Source organism: Trachemys scripta, chromosome 17 (assembly GCF_013100865.1).
Source record: "Trachemys scripta elegans isolate TJP31775 chromosome 17, CAS_Tse_1.0, whole genome shotgun sequence".
NCBI classification, from domain to species: Eukaryota; Metazoa; Chordata; order Testudines; family Emydidae; genus Trachemys; species Trachemys scripta.
In genome coordinates, this window is record NC_048314.1 from 13,935,467 (window position 1) to 13,954,086 (window position 18,620).

Below are 18,620 nucleotides of genomic sequence, written 5' to 3' on the forward strand. Positions count from 1 at the left end.
GCAGACTGCCTTCTCCAAACCCCACATTTCAATAGCAGCATGCAGAACTGGCTGCTAGTAAGGTCATAGCCTCCACCCACAAGCAGACATTAAAACAGCACTAGCACATGTGGAAAGCTTCACACTGAACTTTAGTTTAAGCTAATAGGGTGGGAGATAAAAAGGAGAAGTGCCAGAGGATTTAGAGTCTTTAATCTCAGACTTGTGACATCTCAGTACTGTAACAGTATTGCATGGCTCTTAAGTTACATTACCCCACTTCATACTGTTCACTGCTAGCTGGAAAGTGAAGTGGTATGAAACCCACACAAGATACTGAGACAGGAGGGCAGACTGGTTATTTATTGGCAAATAAATGCTGAAAACCAAGAGCTCTATATACACAGGTGCTCTGTGCCCTATTACATTAGGATGGTCACAAAGCAGTCAAGGAAGAGTGCAAAAGATCAGTGGATAAACAAGCAAGTCAGTGTCTGTCTAGACCCACCAGGGGAGGGGTAGTGAACAAAGATCTTAGTACAGTTGAATGCTTCTACAGGGTTTGAGCTGCCAAAGCAATTCCATTTTGCCATCTAAATCCCTTAGCTGTTGAGCACATCACCTCATAGGGAGAGCTTTCAGACCAAGGGGTCTACTACTTCATCCATTCACCTCCTCAGTATTTGTCATGGTTCAAGTTTGCTTGGACAGCAAAATGGGAGGGATGAGAAAGCAGAACCAAATAACAGCCGCTTGGCATATGAAGTAGTAAGAGGCTCATTGTGAATATATAGAGTAAGAGGACCCATCCCACATGCTGTGCTAGGATGCACCAGGTCTGTTCAAAACCAGCTGGATGGGACAAGACAGCATTTAAGTTAGTCTGTTTTAACAATCAGATTAGCAGGCTAAACCCCACCCTACACAAAAAAACACCAAGAAGAGTAGTGAGCCTGTACAACAACAGGGAGCAAAAGCTTTTTTAAAGGCTTATAAACTCAGTCCATTGCTTGGAAGAAATGCAAGCAAGATGCATGTTCCCTTGCACTGAAAGGTGGTTTCATTTGTGCAGGACTGGCCTTGGGTCATTAGATTAGTGAAATTGGAAGGAAGTTTAACAAGTCATTCTGTGCCAGGCAGCAGCCACCAAGCCCATTATAGTAGCCCTGCTTTATTGTTCCTCGGTGGGTAAAGGAGTGCTGTGGATGGGGAATTGCGTTTACAGACACATGCTATCCAAATACAGCTATATTCCATACAGCTCCTCATGGCCTTGGCCTCTATTCTTGTTAGAACATGCCAGTGTTAGCATTTTGGAAAGACCCAGTGCCTTTGCCCCCACTGGAATGCATACAATGATGTGGCCCAAGCAAGAGTACCCTGGTAAAGAGCCTCTGAGAAGAGAAAGGCACTAAGATGCTAAACACAAAAGAAAATTCATTTGGTCTCAAATGCCACGAGCAGCTGTTGAGGAAGAAGAGACAGGGCTGGTTCCTGGAAAGCCACCACAGTTAACACAAGCAGGGCAGGGGGAAGGGATCAGTAGAGGGAATCCCAACACACCACACAATCCTTACAACTAACCCTCAAAGCAGGCTGTGTGGACAGTTAATGAATTCAGCTCTAGGGGCCTTGAAAGGTGAAGTGACCCTTCCTCCCCGACCCACATCAGCCTAGTCTTCTCCTCCCAATTCCCATGTTAGTTGTGAGTGAGTTGACCCCGAAGAGAGCAATGGTCTCATGAAGAATGCCAGGACATGGAGGGTTGCATTTTGCTTGTAGATTCTCCTTCCCGGCAGCATTTAACTGAGCAGTTCTAAGTAGGTGACAGGAACTTTGCCCTTCTGGTTACCCCGCTCGCCTATGAGCCAGTCTGGATCCATCCCTGGCAGGCTGTACACTGTGATCATCTAGGAGAGAAGAGAATTAGATGAAGTCTCATTCCTCATTTGGAGCCAATAGAATAGAATTAGGTTTGTGATTTATTTCCTGCAATACCCACCTAGTTCCCCCTAGTGTTTCCCAGTATCTCTCTAGTTCTTTCCCCAAAGCCTCCTTTGAGTTAATCCCACTAGTAGACAGACTCTTGCCTGGGAATCCCCCAAGGACCTTTCAGAGGCTTCCAAGTTTTTACGTTGTTTAGTCATGACACGACTTCAAGCCACCCCATATTGTCTCTGCCAAGCACACTTGTGTCAGGCTGCAGCTCTGTGCTCAGACATTCCCCCTCACTGATGGCAGAAGGGATTTCAGAGGCATTGCCATGAAGATGCTTAAAACTTCAGCCTGCTCTGAACTATCCCAAGACTTTTCTACCTGTCCAGTGGTTGAGGACTGTCCCATTCAGCCCTCAGCACCAGAGAGTTAAAGAACAAGTGATCGGCCTTTTTATCTAACCCCCTGGGCTTGGTTAGGTGAGACAAGGCAGCTGAAGGAATTCTTTGGATAACGTATCCAGGCCTTAGTGCATTAATGGCAATAGAGAGACTTCAGTGGGAGCAAAAGGACACAACAGGGGTGTAGCCATTGGGTTGACCTATGGTATTGCAGAACTTGGACCCATTCTCCTCTCCACTGCTATCATTCTACTAACTGCAGTAGGAGTTAGTCCCAATTTACACTGGTGTGAATGAGAAGAGAGTCAGGCTCTCACTAGCCCCACTAGTGAAAAGGCTGAGGAGTTGCTAGTCCCAAGGGCCTTGCCAAGCCCTGATCCAGCACTATTGTGCAGCAGTGCCAAACGGAGTGAACTGAGAGTTCAAGGAACAGATACCAACCTCATCTGCTAATAGCGCCAGCTCACTGCTGTCAGCCGCTTCATAATCATAGAGAACTCTGGCCTTCCGGGTCCCACTGGCTGGAGGCTTGACATCACTCAGGTTCAGTGCCCCCTCAACAGCTGTGGCAGGGTTCGGTGCCCTGCCTACAGTGGGCACAACAGGAATGGTGGCAGAAACAGTGGTTGGAGAGGTGGTAGCTGGGGGAGGCGATGTGGACTCTGCATTGCCCACAAATGTACCTGGAAATCTTAGTAAGGGGGAAAAGAAGAAAAGGCAAGTTAGCGAGGCTCCAGCATTGCACAAGAGAAGTTGCCTGTCGGTTCATGATTCTGACTAGCGAACTGCTCCCAAAGGGGGCTCTGAGCCAGCAGCTAGGGTAACTAGAGATGCAGAACATTGCTGAGCGTCCAAATCAAGCCGCTCTGTTTCTCTCCTAATGTTCACGTTACACAATATGCTTGTTTGTAGCTTATGGGGACGGTCTTGTCACTGAGTCACCCTTTGGAGCGCAGTGTTAATGTTTACAAGAGCATAACAGATGGTTCTCCAGTCCCCACTGCAGTGCTGCTCCACAGCGCTGCCAATGCACCTGAATCCTCAGCAGCAGCACGGCCCGTCCTCCCTTAGGAGGCTCAGCAGAAGTCACCCCCACTGTGCTGTAGATTGGAGATGGACTGACAGAGAACACCACAATAGTTTTAACTCGAGACAGATTTGAGTCTTGATTTCTTGTGGTGAAAGGGTAAAGCGAGGCAGTGTGGCCAAGCAGCTAGAGCACTGGACCAGCACTCCGAGGAGTTCTGGGCTCCACCAGTGGCTTATGGTAATTAAAGTTAAACTGCACCCATGGCTGGTCATGTGTAATGTGCCATTAAACCATGCTGTTAAAGTAGCACTCAAGGAAGAGAAGGACATTGCAGAGAAGCGAAATGAATTCTCTGCATTGATCCTCGTTGCAGAGGGGGTGGGAGAGATGCCCAAAAAGAATAGCTCTGATGCGAGTAACAAATCAGAAGTACTGTCCCAAATTGATGTGTCAATAGAAGAGGTTTTAGAACTAATTAAAAACAGTAATAAGTCACCAGGACCAGATGGTTGGTATTCACTCAGAAGTTCAAGGAACTCAAACATGAAATTGCAGAACTACTAACTGTAGAAAGCAACCTATCACTGAAATCAGCCTCTGTACCAAAATGATTGGAAGCTAACTAATCACACACACACACACACACACACACACACACACTCTCTCTCTCTCTCTCTCTCTCTCTCTCACTTGCAGGCTGGTGAGCCTAACTTCAGTACCAAGCAAATTGGCAGAATTATCAGACACAGAAACATGATTAGTCAGGGAAGAGTCACAGCTTGGGGGAGGCATGACTTCCCTTTACAAATCCATTAGAATTCTTTGAGGGAGTCAACAAGCACAGGGATATGGGTGATCCAATCACTACAGCGTACTTGGACCTCCAGAAAGCCTTTGACAAGGTCTCTCAAAGGCTCTTAAGGAAACTAAGGCTACACTACAGCTTAAATCAACAAATTATGTCTCAGGGATGTGCATTAGCCACCCCGCAAGTGACAATTTATGCCGACACAAGCGCTAGTGTGGTCAACACTGTCAGCAGGAGAGCTTCTCCCGCCAATATAGCTACTGCTGCTTGCAGGGGCTGGAGTAATTAAGCTGACAGGAGAGAGCTCTCCCATCAGTGTAGAGTGGCTACACTAGAGAGCTTACACTGGTGCAGCTGCATCAATGCCACTGTAAGCTCCCTAGCATAGCCACAGCCTAAGTAGCCATGGGAGACGAGAGAAGGTCCTCTCAAGGATCAGTAACTGGTTGAACAATAGGAAACAGTAGGAATAAATGGTCAGTTTTCATAATGGAGAGAGATGAACAGTGGGGTTCCCCAACCCAAGGATCTGTACTGGGACCTGTGCTGTTCAACATATTCATAAGTGATCTGGAAAAGGGTGTGAACAGGGAAATGGCAGTGTGCGCCAACAATACAAGATTTAAGATAGTCAAGTCCAAAGCAGAGGGCAAGGGCCTCACAAAACTGGGTAGATAGGCAACAAAATGGCAAACAATTTAAAAAGGTACACTGGAAAGCAAATTCCATTATTCTGTATATATAGATGTGTCAGAAAGGCTAAAAAGTATGTTAGGAACTACTAGGAAAGGAACAGGCAACAAGACAGAAAATATACCACTATATAAATTCATGGTGCACCCACACCTGACTTATGTTTAGTCCTGGTTGCCCCACCCCAAAAAGGAGGAAGTGGAACTGGAAAAGGTTCAGAGAAGGGCAACAGAGGTGATTCAAGGGTATGGAATGACTTCCATATGAGATGACAAATATTAGGGCTGTTCATCTTAGAGGGCTAACTCTCTGGGGGAAGATTATGATGGAGATAAAACCATGAATGGTACATAAGAGAAATGTTATTTACCCCTTCCCACAATACAAAAACCAGGGGTCACCTAATTTAATAGGCAGCAAGTTTAATGCAACCAAGAGGAAGTACTTTTTCCTACACAATGCACAATTAACCTGTTGAATGCATTGCCATGGGATGTTGTGATGGTCAAGACTAGAACTGGGTTCAAAAAATACGATGGATAAGTTCATGGAGGCTAGGTCCATCAATGGCTATTAGCCAAGATGGTCAGTGATGCAGCCACATGCTTGGGGCAGCCCTAACCCTCTGACTACCAGAAGTCAGGGAAAGGTCATTTCATAATTGCCCTGTTCTGTACGTGCCTTCTGAAGCTCTGGGATTGGCTACCAGACAGGATACTCGGCAAGACGGACCATGGTATAACCCAGTACGGCACCTCTTCCATTCATGCTCAGTGCCAGACCAAGTCATGTTCAGCATCATTTCAGTCAGACGCTCCTTGGGGCCTGTGTGGACTAACAGCTATTCCAGACACCCCCCCTCCCTGCCACCAGTTAATACATGATTAATGTGACCAGAGAAGATGAAGAGCCTTCCTGATCGTATCAACTAGGGCAGGAGTCGGCAACCTTTCAGAAGTGGTGTGCCGAGTCTTCATTTATTCACTCTAGTTTAAGGTTGCGCAAGCCCGTAATACATTAATGTTTTTAGAAGGTCTCTTTCTACAAGTCCATAATTTATAACTAAACTATTGTTGTATGTAAAGTAAATAAGGTTTTTAAAATGTTTAAGAAGCTTCATTTAAAATTAAATTAAAATGCAGAGACCCCCAGACTGGCGGCCAGGACCCAGGCAGTGTGAGTGCCACTGAAAATCAGCTCGCGTGCTGCCTTTGGCACATGTACCATAGGTTGCCTACCCCTGATCTACAGCATCTTACTTACATTTCTCCTTTGGAACTGCAGGCATGGAAAGGAAAGCAAACAGTCATTCTGCAGCCACAGACCCACCTGGTCAAGTCAGACTGCACTGGCAATTAGCCAAGGAACACCCCTCACCCCTCATAGGGCCAGTCCTTCACTAACACCCCCCCGCGTTGTCTATGGGTAGGAGGGCGCCACCTGGAATTGGACAGCAGTTGCTCTGACAGTGCATGCAGGACATGAAGCTCATTGCACGGGTACAGACATTAGACCCAAAGAGCTGTTAATCCAGCCTGGTTCCAAGTCTTACAGATCCATTTAGAAAGGTGAACCCTGCAATTAAACACTTAATAAAACCACCCCAATCCCTTTGGGCCTAGGCCGCATGATCATGATTCCCCATTACAAAGGTTGCTCAGAGGAGCTCTCCCAGAAATAAAGCTTTAAGGGCCTGATTTTTAAACTTAACCTCAAGCTTGTGTGGGGTTGCAGAGGTGGAGAATGCCGAGAGACCAGGAAATGCCTCAAAGGCAAGGAGGCCCCATCCCATACCTGCCCAGCTGCTTCTGCAGGTCCAGCATGTACTGGTAGCCCTGAGCATAGTAGGTAGCCTGAGCTTCTACAAACTCATGGAGACAGCGAAGGTGATTCACCTGAAGAGAGAAGACAGATTGTCAGCTGGTCTGTTTGTGACCTAGAGCTAAGGTGCAGCGACACAGAGGGAACCCCTCCCTACAGAGGGGCACACTTCTAGTATAGGGAAGTGGCAGCTGAGAAGTGCAGGATGGTATTTAAGATTTGATCCAGAGGTGTTTTTGTACCAGAGGCTTCCATCTAGGAGTTTGGGGACTCTGTAGGAACAAGTGGATGGGGTCTCTTCGACTGGAGCTTGTGCCTGGTGTTCTAGATGACTGAGCACAGGGTTCGGAGCCCAGCTGGTTAGTCCCCACAGCTCATGTTACTCACTCTAGATACTAGGAAGAGCCAGGCTTCTCCAACTTGGCGAAGTCCACAGACGCCAGCAGAGCTGTACACACTTGGTAGGATTGTGTTATTTCTATAGCACAATGTACATGGCTCATTAAGCCCCTGCCTTGAGCACTCGAGGTTTGCACTAAGGCCTCAGTTTACTCCATGAACTTGGGCATTACATTGTGTGTCTCCTCCTCCCATCCCTCTACAGACAGGCTCAACATCATCCCAGTATCCTTCTAGAAAAGGGGTGGGCAAACTATGGCCTGGGGGCCACATCCAGCCCTCAAAACTTTTTAATCCAACCCTCGAGCTCCTGCCAGGGAGCAGAGTCGGGGCTTGCCACGCTCCACACAGCTCCCGGAAGCAGCGGCATGTCCCCCCTCCAGCTCCTATGTGTAGGGGCAGCCAGGGGGTTAAGCATGCTGCCCTCACCCCAAGCACCACCCCCGCAGCTCCCGTTGGCCAGGAACTGTGACCAATGGGGGCCGCGTCTGCAGACAGGGCAGCACGCAGGGCTGCCTGGCTGCACAGGAGCTGCATGGGGGACATGCTGCTGCTTTTGGGAGCTGCTTGAGGGAAGTGCCACCCAGATCCTGCACCCCCAACCACTTCCTGTGCCCCAACCCCGTGCCCCATCCCTGATTCTCCTCCCGCCTTCCAAAACCCTCAGCCCCAGCCTGGAGCACCCTCCTGCATCCCCAACCCAAGCCCTCACTCCCCCCCCCCCACCCCAACCCCGTGCCCAGAGCCCCCTCCTCCACCCTGAACTCATTTCTGGCCCCAGCCCAGAGACTGCACCCCCAGCTGGAGCCCTCACCGCTTCGCTCCTGAAATTCGGGGTTGAGGTGTGGATTTATGGCCCGCCATACAATTTCCATACCCAGATGTGGCCCTCGGGCCAAAAAGTTTGCCCACCCCTGATCTAGGAGGACACTATAGGTCCTTAGTCTCACACCACTTGCCCCATGGGAACTCACATGTGTGCTGCTTATCCCCTCCAGCAGGAGGCGTGTCAATTCTGCCTGCCGATCAAACTCAGTCTGGGCCACCCGGAGCTCGTGTTCTGCCTGCAAGACAAAGGGAGCATGATGTGTTTCCTGGGCTGCAGAGGGGCTGGGTCCAGCTTCCTTTCTCTCCTGGAACAAGCTGGAGACCAGCTATAGACCCCTCCCACCACCAGAAGGAGAGAAGTAGGAACACATTTACAGAGGTGGCTACTGATCAAATGCCTCCATTTGTGAAGCCCAACATCAGATGCATGGATCCTGGCATGCAGAGGTGCAGAGCGCCCCTGGACTCCCCGGGAGCCGTGCGTGCTCAGAACTCTGAGCACCTGTCTTATGGCAGCGGTGGGACTAGGCTGCCAAGAGTCAGTGGCCACTCTTGAAAGCTAGGTCCCAACCCTCCATGTCTGCAGCAGAGTCTGCAATGCCTATTTATAGCCCATCACCTCCTAGATCAGGCCTTCCCCAGGACAGCGGCAACTTGGAGGCCATGGAGACTAATCCATGATGGGAAAGAGAGCGGGTGGTGTAACTCTCCCATCCTACATAGGCAGGCCTTATGGATCTTTAAGCATTCATAGGGCCAGTCCTTCACTAACCCCCTGCCCCCCAAATCCATTGTCTATGGGTAGGAGGGCACCACCTGGAATCAGACAGCCAGTGCCCCTCCATGAAGAGGGTCACTGTGTGGAAGGGCACCTGGCAGTTCAGCATTCCCATGGGAGTTGCAGGGGATGCTGCTGCTGAGAGACTTCACATAGCCCTGCTCCTTCTGCCCCCCACCTAAGCCTAGAGAACCACAGAGCTGGAGGGGTTTCTGCAGCCCAGCTCGAAGGAGTGTCTTACCTTTTCCCCAGCAGTTCTTGGGCAATTGTAGGGGGTTTCTCAATGAGTAACTAAGAATTTAACACTAGTCAGATTCCAGAGGCTTCCAGGGAGCTGCTCTGAGCTCATGTTAGCACAAGATCAGGCCCAAGAACATCAGCTACAAGACAACTCTGCAGCAGAGGCCCTGGGAGGAAACACCCCACTCGCCAGCGCTGCTGCCCATGTGGGAGGAGAGATTGTAGAATTAGATAAGGGCTTTGAAGGTAAAGGCCAAAGCCCTGCCAGACAGAGTAATTAATATGCAAAATCAGAGCCATAACTGGCCTTGCAGACAGCATGCTTACAAATTAATGGGTGGTTTGCAATGCAGGAACGATGCCCAAACAGATATTTCCAGAGTAACATTCTGAGCAATTAGAGCAGTCGGAGGATTTGTTTTGGGGCCAGGGTGGGGAGGACATACCCTGATAGGAGATAAGTGGAGCACGCTAGCCAAGAACTTGTGTGAGAACCTCAACAGTGCTACCTGGGCCATGGCCAGTTTCCTCTTAGGGCTGGTTGACATGGGGAAATTGACCAGAATAGTTCTGTGCTGTCACTTTTTTGGGGTGCCTGGAGTAAGTGTCCACACAGGGAGATATTGCAGAACAGTTATTCTGGTCAGTTTCCCTACACAGTCAAGCCCTTAGTAGATTTTTTTTAATAGCTTGAGGCTGGAACTCAGTATATTTCCTAGGATGCGTCATCACCTCCAAAAGAAGTCCAGTGTTTATACATGCAAATCAAGCTTTGCTTTAAAGCAGAGATTGCTGTGGCCCACTGCCTTGGATCCAATGTTATCCACATTGTGCTAGAGTAAGAGTACTCCAACAAACCCTCTTGGAAGATTGGCCTCTATTTTAAGCCAACCTGACTGAACAGTTTCTTGCATCCTCTGTGAAAGGAGATTGTTGGGGGGGGGGGGGGGGGAATAGATTTCAGGGAGCATCAGCAGTGGTGTATTGTGCACCTGCAAACAGTTGGCTACAGACAGAGCTGAGTGTTCTGGTGGGCAACCCTGGCTCCATTCCATTGGGCAGAGCCAAGGATTTCATTGGCAGGCAGCCACACAAGCCACAGTTTGCTCTCACACACCCAGCAATCCCTGCCAGCAACTGGGGCTTGAAGGGGGAAGGTGGGAGAGAGAATGGCATGTCTTGTCCCATCCAAGATCTGGGGATGTCTTGGGGACATCCTGAACTGGCTCCTAGCATGTTTGCCTAGAGATCTGAGGAGCATTAAGAGAGTTCTATAATATAGGGAAAGTCAGGGGGATAGTAGCTAGTTCATGTTTTGGTGCTAAACATGAGGAGTTACAGGCATCTAATGGAAGAGGCCAGTGGCCCTGATTGGTACCAGGTGTGGTGTAAAGGAATTAACACTTCCTCCTGTACAATTCCACCAATGCATTTCAGCCCTAACCAGCTCGTTCAGTCTGCTCTCTCGAGGACATGATCATGGCAGGCCAGGCTCCATGGAAATTTGGGGATCTGGACACATTCACTAAGGATCAGGTTAAAGATGCAGAGATATACAAGAGCACCCTGGATTGCCAAGAGATGAAGTATCACCACTTTTGAGCATGGTCATAGCCCTTCTGATGTGCTAGGCAGGTATCTAATCTCTGTTCAGCACCCTATTATTCTGAGGTCCTATACAGAAGGTCAATACCCAATTATGTGCGGTCACCTCTCTGCCTTTTTATAGTGTGAATTTATGCTGCTGAATACTCCAAAGGAGCAACTTTGGTTTATTGCCCATCCCCCTCAAGCCAAGACAGGCAACATGGAGACATGTCTCCTACACAGAACCACCTTTACTCTTAGCCAGAGAGCATTTCCCCTCTCACTTTTCTGCGCTACACAACTTCTCATAAGGACCATCGAGGGTGTTAGTGGGAATCCCTTCCTCTCGGTTACTTCGGTCTAGACTCAGCTCCTAGTCAGGCCCAATTCCTCCAGAACAAATAGAAGAGATGGCTCTTAATGGTGCATGTATATTGAGGTGGGAGGAGTTTGTGCTGCAGGAAAGGAGCTGAATGTACCATGACAGTACATTGGCTCTGCTGCTAGCATGGCAGCACAGGGAGCTCCTAAGACTGCCTTGTATTATACACAGGGAGCCTAATTTTTTCAGATGCTGAGGCCTTATTAGGCAAGACAAATGGGCAGGTCCTGGAGATATGCAGATGTGGTCAAATTGCTTCCTTGCCAGTCCTACTAGCATTAGAGTTAGCTAGTTACAGTTCTCTTGCTCATCACCTCATTGCTTAACCCCAGTGGGAAGCTCCCAGGGGACAGAGCTAACATCTCTGCTTTCAGCCTGCAAAGAGCAGTGACACACCCTTGATCAAGCACCCGCTCCACATTTGGAGGAAGAAGTCTGCAGTATGTGTGTTCTGTCTCCCATCCCGCTCATTAACATTTCCAGCACTTTTTCACCTGTGTACTTACTTTTTCCACCTCGTCGCTCCAGAGCTGGTGGGGCCACAGAGCAACAGGAAAGGAGATCAGTGTTGGAGACTTCAAGAAGCACTCGGCAATAACAGCAATTGGTGGGGATACTCCACAGATGCAGCAGGCTAACTCCAGGAACAAGCCAGCCCTTCACCCAGCAGCAGCAGGCAGCCTTCTGCCCCAGAAAGGACACCTTCCTCAAGGAGCCCATTTTGCACTCCTCCCTACACCCATCTCCTCAAACTCAGGAGAGGTCTACACATGGAGGATTGTCAGGACTCGATGTGTTTTGAATTCATACCCCGCCTTATTCTGGATTAATTTCCTGTGTGGATGCTCTTATTGCTGAGAATCTCTCAGAGAACATTAAACCAGAGCAGTTTAACAAGAATAGCTATTCCAGAGTGACTCCTCGTGTAGCCAAGCCCTCAGGGTGACCCTGAGAGAGGAATCCTCTTAGTTGTCAGGGTACAGCACCTAGCACGATAGGGCTCCTAGGCAGGGAGTGGGCTACTACAATGCAAGTATGAAATAAGCCCTGGCCAGAACAGAATGCAAGAGCTGGGATGGGCAGAGGTGGAGGGATGGATAGAGTGAAGATCTCTAAACAGCAAGGTCAGAATAGCTCAACAATGCAATGATCTGCACCCCTCAAGCTAAGGTGGGACAGGAGTTGAAGGACAGCCTCTTCCAGAATGCTGGTGGGGGGCACAGGTGTAAAACCGAGCAAGTCTGCAGAGAGACAGGGCTAGTGCAGACAGTTCACCATGGCCTGGCGGGGGGGCATGTGCAGCCAAGCGAGTGGTTGTGACGGTTTAAAGGAGTCCCTCACCCACTGATCTATAGCTCAGGCTTCTCTGAGGCTCTGGCTAGTTCAAAGCATCCCATGGGATGGGGGGCAGATATGGGTGTTTGTAGCCAAGTTTGTCTTTCATAGGAGGAAGGCAGCACTGAACCCCAGCTCCCCTTCCCAGGCCTGCTGGAGCTTGGCCTCTGTCAGAGGAAAAGGCTCGTCTGCTCCTAGGAGTCATCTCCCATCCTCCCCACTAACGCCCGGGGTAGGGCGGCACAGTCAGCTGCTCTCTGGGATCTGGCTTGGAGGTATGAAACATAACAGTCAACACAAAACAAAAAACACAGCAACAGGAGAGGGACGAGAACAGGCAGAAAAACATATTGATCCACCCCAGAGGGTCCTTGGCCTTGTCTTTCCCATGGTCAGGAGTTTCCCCTCCAGCACAGCCACACACACATAATTACTATTGACTAACCGGGGGGGGGGGGGGGGGGGGAAGAGATACCAAAGGAGCCGAGACAAGAACTGTAGCAAACTGGGAGAAGGGTTTAGTGGCCTAGAAGCCAGAGGGCTGAGCTCCAGCCTGGTAAAACCTGAGATACTGAACTGGGACCCATCTCTGGGGACTCCCGACCCAGGAGAGCGACTGAACTGGGGCATGGAAGACCAGCGTGAAAGGACTCAAAAAAATGGGACCCCAGGAGGGAAATGTTGTAGTTACCCATGGACTGAGTTCAGGGGCCCTAATGAGGGGAGAAATTGGTAGCCAGGCACTGCAGAGTGACCTCTGGCCCTGTTAGGATGCAGCACACTCCTCCTGGCACTGGCTTAAGTTTGACCACCCATAGTGTTACCTTGATGTAGAGGAATTTGTAAGTTACTTTTGTAGCTACACTGCATGAGGTCATTGCTTAGAATTTCCTGGCCAGAAAGGCCCATATCCTCCTGATGCAGGAGCAAAGATCCTTTTACAAAAGGGCTTGGGCTAGAGTGGCATCTCCAGCAGTAGAGGGCCTATGATAAAAAGATAGGCGTTTTGAATCTATCCAGCAGAAGGCAGTGGTACACACAAACTAGCCATCTCACCACAATACCCTGCATTGAAAGCCAGAGCTGTTTGTGGACAGTGACTGAGACACTCCAGAAATCTGACAGCTCCATGGGGCTCCAGTGCCCTGTTCTAGGGCTCTAGTCTCAGCACACAGGTTTGTCCATTGCTTTAAGTATTGGGCTCTCCCTCCGGTCTAACCCTGTCTAGCTATGTATTTAGTGCACTAGTCACCAGAGTTCATCTTTAATCCAGTTTTGTGCTGCCTAAACCAGCCCTGGAGAGCTTCCCCCAGGACTGCACTGGAGACTCTTGCTACTTGTCTAATATTGTTTTGAAACCTTTGTACACTCAGCTACTAAGCTGGGCCCACAAAGACCTTAACACCCCACACCTGGAAAAAATAAACCAAGCCCAACTCCAATATAAGCCATATGCTCTCATCCCAACCCCAGCCGCCACAGAAGACAGTGGGGGGCAGGGCAAGAGTCCATGCATGGACTTCCTACAGGCAGTTAAAGCAACACAGGGAAGATGAGTAAATGCTCTTCAAAAGGCTTCTATCAAAAGGCAGTAGATGGAAATCCCACTCTAGCACATATACATCAGTACAGGGCCTATGACATCTGTTTAGCCTTGTGGAGCAACATGCACATCATCTGCCTCATGATGTTTCCACAAGCACAAACCCTCCCTTCCCATTAGGTAGTAGGATCTCCATCTCTAACCCTGTGGAAGTGTTATTCTAAGCAGGTATTCATGGGTTAATAGGCTCATTCTCTGAGGTCTGTCCAGCTAGAAACAGCTACTTGCTCAGCAGAGGCAGTGATAGACCTCTCAGATTCATGCTGCTCTTATTAGAAGGAGGTCAGCCCTTCCCACCCCCCCATATGCTATCAAAGCATACCACTGCCCTTTACCAGATAGAATCTTTGCCATTTGCTCAAGGTTTTCGGGAGCCCCACCGGCTGCACTTGTGAAGTTATCCAATTAGTACCCTGCATTTCTCTAGAGCATAAGAGTTCCAAGCAGGTGTGTGGCTGGCTAGCTGGCCATGTGGCTGTAGGTAGTCATGCATTAAAACACCTCAGCAAGGCACCAGATCCCCCCCAACACCATCATGGGCAATGAGTGGCACAGGGCTGATGAGACTGGGAAAGGCTGAATGCAGTGCTACCTTACCTCCCTACTCCCTCCCACACGGAGAGAGACAGCTCAGCTGTTTCAGCAGAAAACTCCAACTGACGTTCTCAGAAGCCTAGCTGGAGCCTGAGGAACCCTCTTTAGGGCTATGCAATAGGTTTTCCTTAGAGCCTGTCCTAGGAGTACAGAGCTGGTGCGAGTGGCCAAACCAGCATCGTCCAAGAAGGGAGACCTGATCCATCTGAGTGCAGATTATTCTGCAGTCTGACAACAGAGCAAGGGAGGGGGGCTGCTCCTTAGCTCCTACACCTCTGCTCAGGACATGGCTGAGAGACTAGGGACAGGGTGGCCTACGAGTTAACAAGAATTTTCCCTAGGCACATCCCTTTTTTCCGGAGGATCAGATAGGATGAGGTCATCCAGGACCATTGTACACCTCTTCTCTCCCACACACAGAGAGACAGACTTTTGAAGTGCGAGTCCAGCTCTGTCCAAGTTGCATCTGGCTTGCCCAGAGTGTCTGCAGTTTAGAGTCATGAGAAGCTGGGAACATGCTGACTCATTTGCTCACTCGCTCACGCACAAAAACCAAGCCTGTTACCTTCTGGAGACAACAATCCCTCCCTCCAGAGAGGAGGAGGGAGAAACAAAAGCAAGATTAGCAGCTACAACTGCAGGAGTGAAAGGGTTAACATCAGGTCACAAACAGCAGAGGCACATGGGAGTTCGGCCTAGAAGAGAAGCAGAGCAACAGCGTGAAGAGTTCCCTCCCCACTGGGATGCCAGGCCCTTTGGGATGGATGCTGGGATTCCAAGCTGGCAAGAGAAACCTCCACAGTTACTAAGGTGGCCCTGTCTGCACTGGGCAGGGAAGCTCCATTAGCATCTCTCCAGCTAGCCAGGGTGGACTAAGCCTTCCTAGAGGTACCACCAGTATCCCTGCTCAGTGCAGAGAGAGGCCAAGGTGGCACTTCCTCTCCATCCACCTTCTTGTTGCTGCCAACTGAGGCTACTAGTTGCAGAAGAAAATGCCACAAGCACTTGCGAATACACACAGAACAAGCAGCCAGAGCCCTATCGCTGCTACAAGCACTTCATGGAATAGAGACACTTGCCAACCAACTCACTCACTGGGCTAGGAGTGGTTATGGGCAAGGCCCATGTGCAATTCCACTATTAATGGGTAAATACTAAAGAAAAATTCTGTAGGAGGCAGCGGCTTGGTTGTAAATTCTGTACTATGTCAAATCCAGCCTCCTATTACTTCCTCAATTCCCAGGGCACCCTATAGTCTGAGTTGGCCTTTTAAAGGGATTGAACTGCTCATTGCAGAGCTAGTTCTGTGCAGTGCTGAGCATGTTGTGGGTAAGTCAATGGAGTTACACCAGAGAGGAGTTTGACCTGAGCTTTGAGGTGGGGAAGAATTCTATGGGCCAATGCCATGATTAGGTCTTGCAAGCCCAATCTGCAGTTACAGTCTTCTAGTCTGTGGCTGCAAGACATGGAAATCCATAAGACACTGAAGTTGCAACCTATCCAGAGACTTGGCTTCTCAAGTCTCAGATCTGCAGAAATGCAGGGCATGCTCCAGTATTTTGGACTTACTAGCATTTAGGTATCTAATAAGGAGCTAGTCCTGTTTTCCCCCTCTGCTCTCCAGTACCCAAACTAGTTATCGCAATACCTCCATTGCCATTAAAAGTCTCTCACCCTTCACCAAGGGAACCAGAGCTGTGAATGGATTGGAAGTGCCACTCTAGAGGAGAAAGGAGAGATCTGCAGCAATTGCTCGCTCAGTCTCCTCCAGGTTTTTAGCGGGACAATTACTGAATAATTTGGCCTATTGAAAACAATGTTGCACCAGCATCATGATCCAAAAGGGTCAGGGCAGATTCCCTGTGGAACCAACACTGATGTTCCAGCCCAGGCACTTCTCCCCAGTTTGGGTGTTGCATAGTAGATATGCTGAATTAACTGCAGCTAAAAAAAGTCACTCCCATGTGGCTGTGGTTTGCTTATGCATTGGGCTTCCCCATTTGGTGCCTACACAACCCATCTTCCAGCCTCCCAGTCCCAGGTGTCACAGCCTGACAGGGGCATCAGTGTTGTTTCACAAGTGGTTCAGAAAGCGAGACAGTCACCAAGTTTTCAACATTTTAACAAGAGATTGGATATCGTGCAATGGGGAGCCTCGAGCAAAGCGCTGGACACTGACGGTTCAGCCACACTTGATGCAACATGCTAGAGAGGCAGTGGGCAACTCATCCACCCCCAGCACAACTCAATGTTGTCATCTAGCCACTAAGATCTCCCACCAGCCAGGGACTCCTGATGTGGGGGAAACCAGATCAGTAGGAGAGTTTTGAGGCCATCTCTCTTCCACTTCTAACAAAGACAAAGGCCTTGTACTGTTGGCCTGACATCGCTCATGCCACAGGTAGCAACCAAGCATTAGGAGTGGGATTGTAGGATTACCCTTTGCTTGATCAATTTAAACTAGAAGCCTCCTGAACTTCAGTATGCTGGTGGCAGTCCTGTTCTGATCAGGGAGCCACATACACTGTACTCCACCAGGGCAGCAACCCTGCATTAGCCCCACATGGATAGAATAGTCCGTGGGGGGAGGGAGGAAGCCAGCTCATAAAGGACTATATTCCTCCCTCTCTCCAGTTCCTGCAAGAACCACCAAAACACTGGCAGAGGATTTCTGGTTTGGGTTGGGAAAGGACAAAGAGGACCAGTAAATACTCAGCTGCCAATCACTGACACCATCTCTACCCACACCACTCTGCCTTAGCCATCAAGGTTTATCTGCAGCACATCTCTGCTCCCACCTAAGGGCAACAGTCAGGTATGAGGGAAGGAAGGAATCCTGGGCAGCCCATTTCACATTAAAATGTTGAAAACAGCATAATGCTGGGTCTGAGTTGAAATCAGGTTGAGACACAGAGGTTAGAACGTAGATGTCTAGAAGATGAGGTGATCTTACCGCTGATGCACTGGCGGAGAGAATGTAATTACGAGGTCTAGTCTCCTGAAAGTCAGGCACAGCCTAGGGAGGGGGGAATAGAGTTTCATGTACAAGTCATGCAGAAGAGTCAATGGAAATCAGTCCTCCCAATGAATGGAGAAAAGGGCTGGCAGTGCCCCCAACATTAGCTCCTAGAATAGTGGCAGACACACTTGGTCTCCTAGAGGGCTGGGGGGGGCGAGGTAGCCTGACAAGTATGGTGTGCTGCAAGGAAGAGATCATGAAAACTTCCAGCTGAACCGAGGGCCTTGCATACACTAGGCTCATCTGTCAACTAGGTGAGCAGTTGCAGATCCATTTACACCAACAAGTCAAACCAGAGTCTGAGTGAAACATTCTGAAGTGGTTTGAGCCTAGCCCTAGACACAAAGGCCATTTGTAACCCTGGTCTGGCTGACTTCTGTGGAAGGATTTTAAATGGTCTTAGCTGGACCCAGAGCGAAGACTCAAAACACATTTCCAAGCCCAGTGCAGACAGGGCCTTAGCATCTCTTGTACTGTCTCCGAGGTTCCTTCTTACCTGCAACCTATGGATCTCACAGGTTACAAAGGATGAATATGCAGCTAATTCAGCCACAGAATGGGGGTATGAGGAAACTCATAACTGGGTAGAGTTTGCTCTAGCATCCTGCATTATGTTCATGAGGAAGTGCACTTACTCTACCCAAGATGCTGTTAGCACGCACCATGTGGAGACATGGCCTCATCTACCAGCTCCATTCCCTCCAGGGTCTATTTCTGCCAGAGGCACCAAACTTCTCTTCATTGTTCTCACATCTCAGGTATTGGCACCTTGAGACCCATGCTTTTAGTGAAAAGGAGGGTGATACAAGTCACCCCCACCACCACATCAAAACCTCTTAAGAATCCCACCTTCATTGTGCACAGGAGCATATCTAACCCATCGCCTTGCTAGCAGAGGACTCTATTCAGTAGCATTTGCAGACTCTCTACCTGTACTTCATGGAAGTGGGGGAGGAGAATAACCAAGCCATCTTTGGCCATAGCTGGACCCCTGCTACTGAGACAGTAGGACAGGAAGGGTAAACTGCAGATTCTTCCCTTATGGGAATGTGGAACATGGCCAAGAGAAGACCATTTTATGATGGGGTGAAGTGAGATTCATCCCCTCCCATGCCATAGATACCATGTTCTCATTAGCCACTTCAGCATCATTCATATATATATATATATATATATGAATGATGCTGA

At 49.2% G+C, this 18,620-nt stretch overlaps 1 protein-coding gene across 6 annotated transcripts in view; it reads right to left on the reverse strand.

Moving 5' to 3' along the window:
- Window positions 1-321: 321 nt before the first annotated feature.
- The window catches only part of SH3GLB2 (SH3 domain containing GRB2 like, endophilin B2), a 40,845-nt gene continuing 22,546 nt past the window's right edge, over window positions 322-18,620 (reverse strand). Inside the window, exons 6-12 of one of the 6 annotated variants that reach the window (XM_034793717.1) lie at window positions 17,367-17,429; window positions 11,388-11,411; window positions 8,041-8,130; window positions 6,641-6,741; window positions 6,110-6,124; window positions 2,757-3,006; window positions 322-1,889 (exon numbers count right to left, since the gene is read on the reverse strand). In XM_034793717.1, coding sequence (XP_034649608.1) covers window positions 1,782-1,889; window positions 2,757-3,006; window positions 6,110-6,124; window positions 6,641-6,741; window positions 8,041-8,130; window positions 11,388-11,411; window positions 17,367-17,429 — 651 coding nt within the window. In that variant the 3' untranslated portion in view covers window positions 322-1,781. The remainder of the gene's footprint in view (window positions 1,890-2,756; window positions 3,007-6,109; window positions 6,125-6,640; window positions 6,742-8,040; window positions 8,131-11,387; window positions 11,412-17,366; window positions 17,430-18,620) is intronic. The other 5 variants (XM_034793720.1, XM_034793719.1, XM_034793718.1 and 2 more) reach the window with 5 other exon arrangements.